Source organism: Chanodichthys erythropterus, chromosome 11 (genome assembly GCF_024489055.1).
Source record: "Chanodichthys erythropterus isolate Z2021 chromosome 11, ASM2448905v1, whole genome shotgun sequence".
NCBI lineage: Eukaryota > Metazoa > Chordata > Actinopteri > Cypriniformes > Xenocyprididae > Chanodichthys > Chanodichthys erythropterus.
This window is the reverse complement of record NC_090231.1, coordinates 50,377,889-50,391,053: the sequence shown is the minus strand read 5'-3', so window position 1 is coordinate 50,391,053 and position 13,165 is coordinate 50,377,889. Positions and strand designations below refer to the sequence as shown.

The 13,165-nt window shown below is 33.9% G+C and overlaps 1 protein-coding gene across 5 annotated transcripts in view; it reads left to right on the top strand.

The window, feature by feature from the left end:
• The window catches only part of lrp4 (low density lipoprotein receptor-related protein 4), a 133,998-nt gene that overhangs the window by 103,480 nt on the left and 17,353 nt on the right, over window positions 1–13,165 (top strand). For all 5 annotated transcript variants that reach the window (XR_010896464.1, XM_067401325.1, XM_067401324.1 and 2 more), the window contains 8 exons: window positions 2,121–2,252; window positions 6,871–7,011; window positions 7,094–7,180; window positions 7,297–7,468; window positions 9,253–9,415; window positions 10,908–11,133; window positions 12,099–12,402; window positions 12,592–12,810. Coding sequence is in view for 4 of the 5 variants with exons in the window: in XM_067401325.1 (XP_067257426.1) it covers window positions 2,121–2,252; window positions 6,871–7,011; window positions 7,094–7,180; window positions 7,297–7,468; window positions 9,253–9,415; window positions 10,908–11,133; window positions 12,099–12,402; window positions 12,592–12,810 (1,444 nt within the window). In the remaining variant the exon portion in view is untranslated. The remainder of the gene's footprint in view (window positions 1–2,120; window positions 2,253–6,870; window positions 7,012–7,093; window positions 7,181–7,296; window positions 7,469–9,252; window positions 9,416–10,907; window positions 11,134–12,098; window positions 12,403–12,591; window positions 12,811–13,165) is intronic.

Genomic DNA, 13,165 nt, shown 5'->3' with positions numbered 1-13,165 from the left:
AGTTGCTTTTTAAATAGTATTGAATGAGTTCACTTGTTGGTTTCTTTGCCAGCACTGTCCAGTCCAGTGGGGGGAAAAAGCAATAACACTTTATTTTATTGTCTGTGTTACATGTACTTAGTATAATTATTAAACCCTAATCCTAACCCTATAGTAAGTACATGTAGTTAATTAATATTACTCATTACTTAAATATATAATTACACTTTAATAAGGACACCTTAAAATAGTGTAACCAAAAAAGCTTTTAAAGTTAAACTAGTTTCATAGAAATTACATTAAAGGTTCCATCGAATTAAAAATTGAATTTACCTCGGCATAGTTGAATAACAAGAGTTCAGTACATGGAAATGACATACAGTGAGTCTCAAACTCCGTTGTTTCCTCCTCCTTATATAAATCTCATTTGTTTAAAAGACCTCCGAAGAACAGACGAATCTCAGCATAACACAGACTGTTACGTAACAGTCAGGGTGTATGCCCCAATATTTGCATATGCCAGCCCATATTCCCAACATTATGAAAGGCATTACACAAGGGCAGCCAGTATTAATGTCTGGATGTGCACAGTCGAATCATCAGACTAGGTAAGCAAGCAAGGACAATAGCGAAAAATGGCAGATGGAGCAATAATAACTGACATGATCCATGATATCATGATATTTTTAGTGATATTTGTAAATTCTTTCTATATGTTTCGTTAGCATGTTGCTAATGTACTGTTAAATGTGGTTAAAGTTACCATTGTTTCTTACTGTATTCACTGAGACAAGAGCCGTCGCTATTTTCATTTTTAAACACTCAGCCTGTATAATTCATAAACACAACTTCATTCTTTATAAATCTCTCCAACAGTGTAATGTTAGCTTTAGCCACAGAGCACTATCAAACTCATTCAGAATCAAATGTAAACATCCAAATAAATACCATATTTACGCGATTAGACATGTTGCATGACAAACACTTTGTAAAGATCCATTTTGAGGGTTATATTAGCTGTGTAAACTTTGTTTATGCAATGATAAAGTCGAGAGCTCTGGGGGGCGGAGAGCGCGAGCAATCAAAGGGGCCACAGCCCTGAATCGGGGCGCATTTCTAATTATGCTATGGGGTAAATCTAAAATCTATGGGGTATTTTGAGCTGAAACTTCACAGACACATTCAGGGGACACCTTAGACTTACAGAAAGAATTACATCTTGTAAAAAAAATTTCAATGGCACCTTTAAAGTATGTTGTAATTTACCATAAATGCTTGCAGTACACTTTAACCATATTTGTGAAGATGTACTTAAAAAAGCACTGTAAAGTTCAACTAATTGCATTTAATATAAATTTAATATTAATTTTCCTTTAAATTGCAATTAAAATGCAGTTAAGCATCTGAAAACTTTAAATTTAGTTCACACTTAGTATATTAGTTTTATAAAAGATATATATTTATATATTTTTTTTTTTTCAGTTATGATTGATTCTGTTTTATGATTGATTTTCACATGTATCGCATCCACTTGGTTAAAACACAATTTTAGATCGAAATTAAAATGCATCAGATTCCAATTAAGATTATTGTTTAAATTCCATCTAGTTTGACTAGGGGTATATTAACACATCTGAATTTTTGCATGTATTGCATGCAAATATTTCAGTGCAAGTGATTTTTTTTTTTTTTTTTTTTAAGGGCTAAAATTTAGACATTTTCTGTAAATGTTTTTTTTTTTTTTTTTTTTTTTTTTTTTTTTAAATTGTATATTCAGCATGTCAAATTAAATTAATGCCTTAACTGTATTCTATAAACTGAAATAAAATAAGTTAAATATAATTCTTTAAGTTAGCATTCCTATTCATCATCTTTTTCCCGCTGACAACTGAAATTCACACACATACCTAGCAGATATGTGGTAAAGAGGAATGTGGGTCTCTGCCGTATCCAGTGTCTTGGGTTTTCAGACAGTGGATTAAGGCCAGTGATAACTGATCTTCAGTCTGGAGTCTCATTGGTGTATTATGATCTACCGGGACACCCAGAGGCCTGATAGGCATCTGTTACATCTGATTGAACGGCCATTTCTTCCCCTCTCTCTCTCTCACCTGTCTCCACTCTTTGCTTTCTGTCTAAAGTCCAGACGCCCTGTTCAGTGAATAATGGTGGCTGCAGTCACCTTTGCCTCCTGGCTCCTGCTCCCAAATCCTCAAGCTGTGCATGTCCCACTGGTATCAACCTACAGGCGGATGGCAAGACTTGCACTCACGGTAATGACGATAAGTCCATACTGCTCTACCCATCTCAAATATCTAAGGAACCAGCAATAACTCCTCATTCAGTAACCATAATTCCACAATTGACTTGAAATTTAATGAAATGGCTGCAGGTGTTCTTTGCTTTTGGGATTCCAGGTGACAGTCCATGGTTTTTGTTGCAAGGGCAGAAGAATCTTTGAAATTTGATGCTCATTTTGAGTTGCCGTAGGGGTTTAGGGGTCACCGTAATGATGTGTCAGTGGTGATGATGTCATGGTGCATGTCTGAAGGTGAGAGTCACTGACTGAAAACCATTTAGTTGGTTTTAATTCGAATTCACTAGAAGATTTGTCCTTTTTTGCTTACTTAACTTAATTGCTCGGTGGGCAACTCTGGACATTTAATGCCATCGATCAAATCTGACTGTAGGCTTGTTTTATTTACAGTTTCAGTAAATGGCACCTACTATTCCTGTGCATGCAATGACAGTATGCTAATTTACACTACATGAAAATACCCCGTTGTGTTGGCAAAGGCTATTTACACTAGCTTCGCCCACCATTTACTTGAGTTAGACCAAATTACAAAAGAAACCATGATGTTTACTGGAACAGTGGCATGTGTGAGGTACACATTCAGTAAGATGATGTATTGCAGTAATGAATATGCATTTTACTGCATTATCGTGGGCACTTTAAAATACCAGGAATAATTAGAATGCTTCTTTTCCACCAACCATTTAAAAATCTGTGTGTGTGCTGCATAAAGAAGCATGTACACTCTAACCAAACTACAACATGAACGAGAAGCATGTTGGAAACGAGTGAAGGAGATGGACTGAATAAAAATGCACACTTTCTCTGACAGTAGATGGTGCTTATGGAAAAGCAGAAGTAATGTGGTTGCCTTGGCTACCCATAAACAAAACAGTTAACTTTCTGTTTCTGACACCCGCTTGTCACAGAGAAGAAAGGAAGTCAGTACTTCTGTTTGATGTTTTCAGATTTTTATATTTTTTATGGTTTTTATCAAACAACACCAAATACTTTAGACTTAATATTTATTTTCAAACATTGGTTTGCATTTAAAACATTTTTACAATTTTAATCTGGACTAAAACCCCAGATATCTGAAAATGTTGGCAGACAAAAACATACATTGCTGTTGAATGCTTGAATCTGATAGGTTGTTCTAAGGTGTGCAATTCTTTTCAGGGAAATGCACGGTTAAAGTAGTTCCAGGCAGTTCTTGACTGCATTGCAGTTCCATATCACTTCGCCAAATGATTTCAAAGGTTCTTACAGCCTACAACAGCAAAAGAACCAAAACCCACAACGACACCAACCAAGCAAATAAATATAGTAAACAACTGGATGAAAACGTTTTTTTTGCCACAAAATTAAGTTTTATTATGCACAGAAAGCACATAGTCTTTCTCCCGCTCTCTCTCCCACTTAAACGCACACACATACAGTAAAAACATACACACTCTCTAATAACTGCGTTAAAACTGAATTAGTCTGCTATCAATGACTCAAGCCGCTGTTACTAGCTCTGAAATGACGTTTTGGTATTAGCAATGGAGGCGTGGGATGAGATGCATACGAAATTAGTCTCACACACAAGAGCATTGTAAGGACAAAAAAACTGAGAAATGTTTTAAAATTATTATATTATTTTCTAATTATTAGAAAATAATGCACCCCTGAGGTGTAACTCTGCTTCACGTCATAGCCGCATTACCACCTTGGGTGTGCGTTATTTTCTAATAATTCAACGACCCGTTGTCAATTATTCCTTGTATTTTTTTTTTTTTTGACACTTTTATAATTAAACGCACAATATGTAACATTTTAAATGAAAATATCCAAAAACCACAAAAACAATGTTATTATTTTGTTGACTTGTATACTTACATTATCCCAAATGTTTCCAACAATGTTTATATTCAGAGAAATCAGCAATTTAACTAGGACATGGACCATGTAACTGCGTCGCCTGTCACTGACGTCATATCTACACTACCTTCAATTTCCAGTTTTACTTTTATAGAAACCATGGAAACAATAAGCATGCTTTGATATATTGTCTTTTATTAGACCGGTGTCCAACTGTTTGGATGCATTTATCCACAAACCGATCATTATTATACAGCTCAACACGGTTAGTATTAAAGGTGCCCTAGAATTGAAAATTGAATTTACCTCGGCATAGTTGACTAACAAGAGTTCAGTACATGGAAATGACATACAGTGAGACTCAAACTCCATTGTTTCCTCCTTCTTATATAAATCTCATTTGTTTAAAAGACCTCCGAAGAACAGGCGAATCTCAACATAACACCGACTGTTACGTAACAGTCGGGATCATTAATATGTATGACCCCAATATTTGCATATGCCAGCTCATGTTCAAGGCATTAGACAAGGGCAGCCAGTATTAACGTCTGGATCTGTGCACAGCTGAATCATCAGACTAGGTAAGCAAGCAAGGACAACAGCGAAAAATGCCAGATGGAGCAATAATAACTGACATGATATATTACATATTTCTAAATGTTTTGTTAACATGTTGCTAATGTACTGTTAAATGTGGTTAAAGTTACCATTGTTTCTTAATGTATTCACGGAGACAAGACTGTCGTTATTTTCATTTTTTAAACACTTGCAATCTGTATAATTCATAAACACAACTTCATTCTTTATAAATCTCTCCAACAGTGTGTAATGTTAGCTTTAGCCACGGAGCATAGCCTCAAACTCATTCAGAATCAAATGTAAACATCCAAATAAATACCATACTTACGCGATTAGTCATGCTGCATGACGAACACTTTGTAAAGATCCATTTTGAGGGTTATATTAGCTGTGTGAACTTTGTTCATGCTGTTTAAGGCAAGCGCAAGCTTGTTTCAATTGTTTCTTGATTTACCGCGAGTACCATGTTTTACCACGCGTCAGAGACAACACTATTTTTTCAAATGGCTAACATACCATAATCAGAAAGAGATATCTCCATCATACATTTTAAAATGAATTGCATGTCATTTAGCAACAGTCATTTAGTCATTCAGCTTTTCAAAATATGATATTCTATAGGCCTATTTACTGTTTGTAAACATTCGGGATGCGCGCGCATCATGGTTGCAGAAAACCCGGGAGTGATAACCAGTGCGACTAGAGAGTTACGACGAAGCGGTTCAAAGTAGTTAAGATTTAGAAACATTATATAATATTTTGATTTGTTATTTTTTTTAAATGTTGTCGGCATATCACAGCAGCTTCACCCAGCGATAAGCACTGTTATTTAAAAAAAATTAACATTACCGAGTGGGATCATAGAGTGAGATACAGCTTACGGATCCGTTTGCCATAGCACCTTGTCAGTGGTTCAATGACGAAACGAAATGGCCAAGCATCCAGTGGCCAGAGATATATATTTACCTGATTGACACCTCAAGTGTATAGCCTATACTCAGGAGAAGCTAAAAGCGTATAAGTCTCTTGACGCGTGCAACTTTGTTTTTTGTTTTGTTTTTGTTTGTCACGAATTAAAAGAATAAAAAGTTAATTTCGAGTTTATATCTCACAATTCTGACTTTTATTTCTCGCAAATCTGAGTTTATATCTCACATTTCTTACAAAGAAAAACAATTGTGAGATATACTCGTTATTCTGTCTTTTCTGAATTACAATTTATCCCGCAATTCTGACTTTTTTCTCCTCAGAATTGTGAAATAAACTCACAATTGCGAGTAATAAAGTCCGAACTGGGAGTAATAAACACGCAAATGCAAGAAAAAAGTCAGAATTGTGAAATTAAAATTGTATAGACTGTTTAAAAGTTATCTATGTGAAATGTTATTGGTTTAAAAATTATTTCAATGCTGTAACTGCTATGTATGTATGACCTCTGAACTGCATATGTGAATATTATGTAGACTTACTGCTTTAAATAGTAGACTAATCCTTGCAGGTGTCATCAGTCCAGTCTGTGAAACGTCTCCGTTTAGCTTCAAAGGACGTTTTCAATGATGGTTTTCTTTAAAAATGAAGACTATATTTTTTGCATTCCGATTCCAACATCCAGAGGCACAACAAAACATTTTTCTCTTACTCTGTGGATTTTGCACATTTTTCTCCAATTGCTACCACTATTTTTCTGCAACCACTATGTGCGCGCAGCTGCAAGTGACGTCATTGTGACGTCTGCTCCAAAGTGGTCTATTATTCTAGATTGCTTTCCATAGGCGAGATGAAGACAACAACTCCCATGATTCCACAGTCATTCATGGCATGAAGTTACGCCTTTGTTTTGAATAAGTGACCTCTAGTGGTTTTAATTACATATTGTGCCTTTACTTTTTTTACTTTACTTTTTTTTTTTTTTTATTCTTTGAAATCCTGCCAGCTTGTTTAATAACAGGGGCTGCCATCATGTCTATGAAGGAAACCCCTGCTCAAAACCCCTTCATTTTTATTTTATTTTTTTAAACATGTTTACTTTTAACATTTAAATGCAATTAAAACAATGCACAAAATATATTAAAAAATATTTTTGTTGTATGAAAAAAGTAATTTAACTTGTTTATTTATCTAATCCTTCACCATTGTTCTCTCTTGTCTTACAGCAATGAACAGCTTTCTTATCTTTGCCCGGCGGACAGACATCAGAATGATTTCTTTGGACATCCCATACTTTGCTGATGTTGTTCTGGCAGTCAGTGCGTCTATGAAGAACACGATTGCCATTGGAGTTGATGCTGTAGAAGGTACAAGGAAATTCTCAATATATAGACACTTTGGCTTAGAATTCAAGGGAAAATCATTGTGAAAATTTTCATGCTCTTACAGGTAAAGTGTACTGGTCAGACAGTACGTTAAAGAAAATCAGCAGAGCCAATATCAATGGTACAGAACATGAGGACATTATTTCAACTGGTAAGGGACCATAATACATTTACAGTTACCCTCAAAACTCCTTACAGTAATATTAAATTCCTTTTATCCAGTCTCTCAAATTTTCATTCATTTGGGGTATTTTCTCTCTCTTTCAGGTCTAATGACCACAGATGGTCTGGCAGTGGATTCAGTGGGCAGAAAAATCTACTGGACAGACACCGGGACAAACCGCATTGAGGTTGCTAATCTCAATGGCTCCATGAGAAAAGTGCTTGTGTGGCAGAACCTGGACAGCCCTCGTGCTATCGCCCTGTTCCATGAGATGGGGTAAATGTTTTGCCCTGCACTGTTTTGACTCCAAACAATTCATTTCAGGCCATATCTTTTATCAAAGATAGACTTGATAAATATCCTTTCCTTATATAGGATGATATACGTGTTATTCACAATGTGTGAAAAAGAAGTATACTTTAGCAACATTACTTAAAAAATTTTCTTAAATGCAAACTGAATGTGATGTTTAATGGCAATGAAATGAAAATGTATTATAGTTTAAATTTATATTAAATTCTATTAGCTGAAATTTAGTGTGCAGTTATACCCACTTTTTTCCTAATTATATTTATGGTAAACTAAAATATACTTTAATGTTATTTCTATTGAAATGTATGTCATGTTGTATTTACATGTGCTTGTTAGGCAACACATCAAATTAAGTGCTTTAAAGTACTGCAAAAAAAGATTAAAGCACTGATTTTAAAAAAAATGCACTTTAAAGTAAAACTTTTAATTTGACATTATGAAGTGCACTTTTTAAAAGTGTACTTAAGTGTGTTAAGAAACAGTCATGAAACTCTAGTCTTTAATTACACTTAAGTGGCATTTTATTTCATAAATATATTATCTGCATGTGAAGTTTGTAGGAATATAATTTCAAGATTTAAAGTACAACACAAGTTCATATTCAATAAAATTATGCACCTTTTTTCCACAAGGGTAGAACTGAATGAATGAACTAATGAGTGATATCTTTGAAGGTGGTATTTCTAATAACTTTATTATATTCTGGTTCTGAAAGCATTTGTTTGGACAAAATTCTTTCCTTTTTTTTCTGGGTCCATATTTCCAAAAGATGGGAGAGACTGTAAATATTAAATGCCAATGTTTTGAATTATACTTGCATATAGATGACCTTCAAGCTTATCAACAGACTAAAACTAAAATTTTCATTTTAAGCCAGCTGCAAAAAACCCTCTTAATTTAAGAAAATCCCTCACTGATTTTCTTAAATTAAAGGGATAGTTCACCCAAAAATGAAAATCTGATGTTTATCTGCTTACCCCCAGTGCATCCAAGATGTAGGTGACTTTTTTTCTTCAGTTGAACGCAAATTATGATTTTTAACTGCAACCGCTGTCGTCTGTCAGTCAAATAATAGCAGTGATTGGGAACTTGAACAATGAGTCGAAAAAACTTCCATAGACAAATCCAAATTAAACCCTGCGGCTCGTGACGACACATTGATGTCCTAAGACATGAAACGATCGGTTTGTGTGAGAAACAGAACAGTATTTATATAATTTTTTACCTCTAATACACCACTATGTCCAACTCCGTTCAGCTTCCGGTTAGTGAGGTCTGAGGCTCTGACAACGGAAGTGATGTCTCGCGCTCATTGAAGTATATGGGCGAGACATCAGAACGCGTTTTTTGACCTCACTAACCGGAAGCTGAACGGAGTTGGACATAGTGGTGTATTAGAGGTAAAAAATTATATAAATTTCTCACACAAACCGATCGTTTCGTGTCTTAGGACATCAATGTGTCGTCACGAGCCGCAGGGTTTAATTTGGATTTGTCTAAGCAAGTTTATTTACTGTTAGAGTAGAAGTTCCCAACCACTGCTATTATTTGACTGACAGACGCAGCGGTTGCAGTTAAAAATCATAATTTGTGTTCGACTGAAGAAACAAATTCACCTACATCTTGGATGTACTGGGGGTAAGCAGATAAACATCAAATTTTCATTTTTGGGTGAACTATCCCTTTAAGATGTTTTTCTGCAGCTATGCACAGTATGTGATGATTAATAATATAAAATCTGCTTCCAGGTACATGTACTGGACTGACTGGGGTGAACATGCCAAGCTGGAGCGCTCCAGTATGGATGGTTCAGATCGTGTAGTTCTGATAAATAATAATCTCGGCTGGCCTAATGGACTGGCCATAGACAAAGCTGGTTCACAATTGCTCTGGGCTGATGCACATACTGAGGTTAGTGTCTCCTAGAAATGATACACACGTTTCTGCGTGAGTTTTTTGAGTTCAGAATGGATTGAACGTCAGGTAGTGTTTGATCCTCAGTCATTTAGTTAATGATGCCCTTTGTTCAAAATTTGACTCTGTAAAGCCTGATATATGAAATAATAGTCAGAAATATTAAATTTTTTATGGAGATATAATTATAATATATATATATATATATATATATATATATATATATATATATATATATATATATATATATATATATATATATATATATATAAAATAATAATTATAATTTATTTATTTTTTTATTTATTTATATTTATTCATTTATTTATTTTTTATAATTATATATATAATTTATTTATTTTTTAATTGAATGTTAACTGAATATCATAAATTATGCATCATGCATTTATGGCTTATACACTATGATAGAGTCAGAGTCCCAGACTGAGCAAAAATAAGCAATTGGGTGCAGTTGTGGATATTTATATAAAAAGAAAGTAAGATTTAAGAAATTCTGATAGCTTGTAATGGAAATCAATGAGCTCTTTATAACAATTTATAAAACTGTTAGTTCCTTTCCTTGTTTCTGATTGGTCAATATCATGAATAAAACACAGCTATGACCATTTCACCCAACGGTTCTGTGCATCACTACACAACATCCATAGCAGCCACTCTTAGCAATGTAAACTGTATGTTCTCAATTGATATTGTTCAATGAAGCTTACTGTATTATGTAGAAGAGTGTTGTGAGAAAAAGATAGAGTGAGCGAGTTTATTAGCTGCATTCAGATTTAGCATTTTCCTTCAGGTCAGTCCTATATTCATAATAAAAAATCTGTTTTAAATGTCTGATGTATCATCTTGTCCTTTTAACATTTTTTAACATTTAACGTGACTAACAGCACTAGTCAAGTTTTGTTCCGTTTTCAAAACAATCCAGTCTTATCAAAATAAAAGTCTTCGCTACTGATTGACACACTCATAAATGAAAGTTCTGTTGCTGTTCACAGTCAGGGACTATTTTTTCCGGCGGAAGGAAGGCTTTTAGAAAAAGTTTACTTCATGAAAGTTGCATTGATACATATTTCTGGCTTTAATATTTATATTGTGTGGTAACCGTTTTATAAAAGCAATAAGGTACTCGAGGCTAGTGCTGTATCGTGAATAAGTCCGCTTCGCGTCGTGCCTAACGACGCCCTTCAGCCGTGACTTATTCATGATACAGCACAATCTGTGTTATGTAAGCAATAAAGTACGAGAGGCTGTGTGCAAAAGGATTTTCAGCTAAGTGTTAATTTAGAGGTCTTAGAAATTTGCATATTAAATATGATACGGTAGGCTTTATAGGGTTAAAGGTCATGTAGTCTATTCCAGCTTTTTGTGTAACACCTTTACAGGTGTTTCCCTACAGGAGGATGAAAAGACTTTTATAAATGCTTGCTGGTTGAATTAAATTAAACAGTCTAATCTATTTTTTAACCATTAGAGGATCGAAGCAGCTGATCTTAATGGTTCAAACCGGAGGACCCTGGTGTCTCCTGTGCAGCATCCATATGGTCTCACTCTGTTGGGGCCACACATGTACTGGACCGACTGGCAGAGCCGCAGTATTCATAGAGCAGACAAGGGAACTGGAGCAAACACCATCACAGTCCGCTCCAACTTACCTGGTCTCATGGACATACAGGCTGTTGACCGTGCAAAACCTTTGGGTAAGTTATAATGTACAGTATTGTCGTTTTATTTATTTATTTATTTTTTGTCATTTTCATTCTTTGACTTTCACATTGTACTACAGCAAACAGCCTTCATGTTTCAAAAGAACAAAAGACATGAAATATAATTTTCAGCCATTTTCAGAACCAAAATGTTTTGTTTTGTCTTGTCATGAACTAAAGCTATGAATAAATGTTAATCAATAATTGAAATAAAGCTGAAATAAAATATAATTAGATTTATAATACATTTAAAAAATATAAAAAATGAAATTGTTATAAATTATAGCTAAATAGAAATAAAAATTTTTTTTTTAAATAAAATATAAAAATGGAAATAAAAAAATACATAAAATTACTATTAATAAAATAAATTAAAATCAAAAAACTGAAAGTGTGTGTGTATATATATATATATATATATATATATATATATATATATATATATATATATATATATATATATATATATATATATATATATATATATATATATATATATATATATATATATATATATATATATATATATATATATATATATATATATATATATATATATATATATATATATATATATATATATATATATTATAATATATATATATATATATATATATTATAATATATATATATATATATATATATTATAATATATATATATATATATATATATTATAATATATATCCGTAATATATATATATAAGTAATATTAAATAACACTAGTAAAACAAACCCGTGTTTTGTTACAGAAGGTGTCTGCTAAATGTAAGGTAACCATTAACCACCTGAACCATTATATTCTTTTTCCAGTAAATAATTACAGCAATGAGCTTAAAGTACTTAAATAGTGGGTAATTGGTGAATAATGTTGTGCAGTTCAAGGCTTATCAGAGCTTGGCATATAATAATACAAAAATGATTTTACTTTCTGGCATAATCGTCCTTCCTGTTCCTTCAGGCTTCAATAAATGTGGCAGGAGAAATGGCGGCTGCACTCACCTGTGCCTTCCTCGGCATAATGTGACGTCTTGTGCGTGTCCCACGGGTATTCTGCTGAAAAGTGATGGAAGATCATGTGACAGTTTGCCTGAAACATACCTACTGTTTTCGAATCGCATCAGTGTTCGACGAATCTCTTTAGACACTAATGACCATACAGATGTGTACGTTCCTGTGCCCGAGTTGCATAATGTGATTTCGTTGGACTATGACAGCGTGGAAAGGAAACTGTACTATACAGATGTGTCACTGGATGTTATCAGGTATGATGTCTAATACTAAAATTTAATCATTAGTCTTGAAATACTGTAGTAGTGGCATGTTATCATTTGTCAGCTTGTTGCTGCAAGATTTTTACTGCAAGTTTTAAAAATGTCCATTTTCTTCTATTTTAAATGCAATATGTTGTTAAGCTCTCTTATATTATTTACAAAATATTTAATTGTATTCAGACGGGTAAATTTAGATGGCAGCAATATGGAAACTGTGATCAGTCATGGTCTGAAGACCACTGATGGACTTGCTGTTGACTGGGTCGCCCGCAACATGTACTGGACAGACACTGGCCGCAACACCATTGAAGTGGCTCACTTAGATGGTACATCTCGGAAAGTTCTGGTGAATAACAGTCTGGATGAACCAAGAGCCATTGCTGTGTTTCCTAGCAAAGGGTGAGAATGGCAAACATATTATCATTTACTTCCAGTTGTATTGATTTTTGGATTTCTTTGTTTACATTTAGTTATACTGGTATACTCACGGTGTAAGTTCTTTTTCATTCTTCGCTTAAGGATACTGTTAGCAAACAACACTATGTCGCCCATGCTGCTAAGAGCGGTTTTTAGATGAATATGCAAATATTAGGGGTGTAACGGTACACAAACATGCCAGTTCGGGAAGTACCTCAGGACGTCACTATTCGGTACAGCAGGGGGGAGAAAACTAAACATAGAATTGCTTCTTTTTTCTTCTTTTTTTATTAAACAATGGTTTATTGAACAAATTGTGTCTCTCTCTTAAAATTAA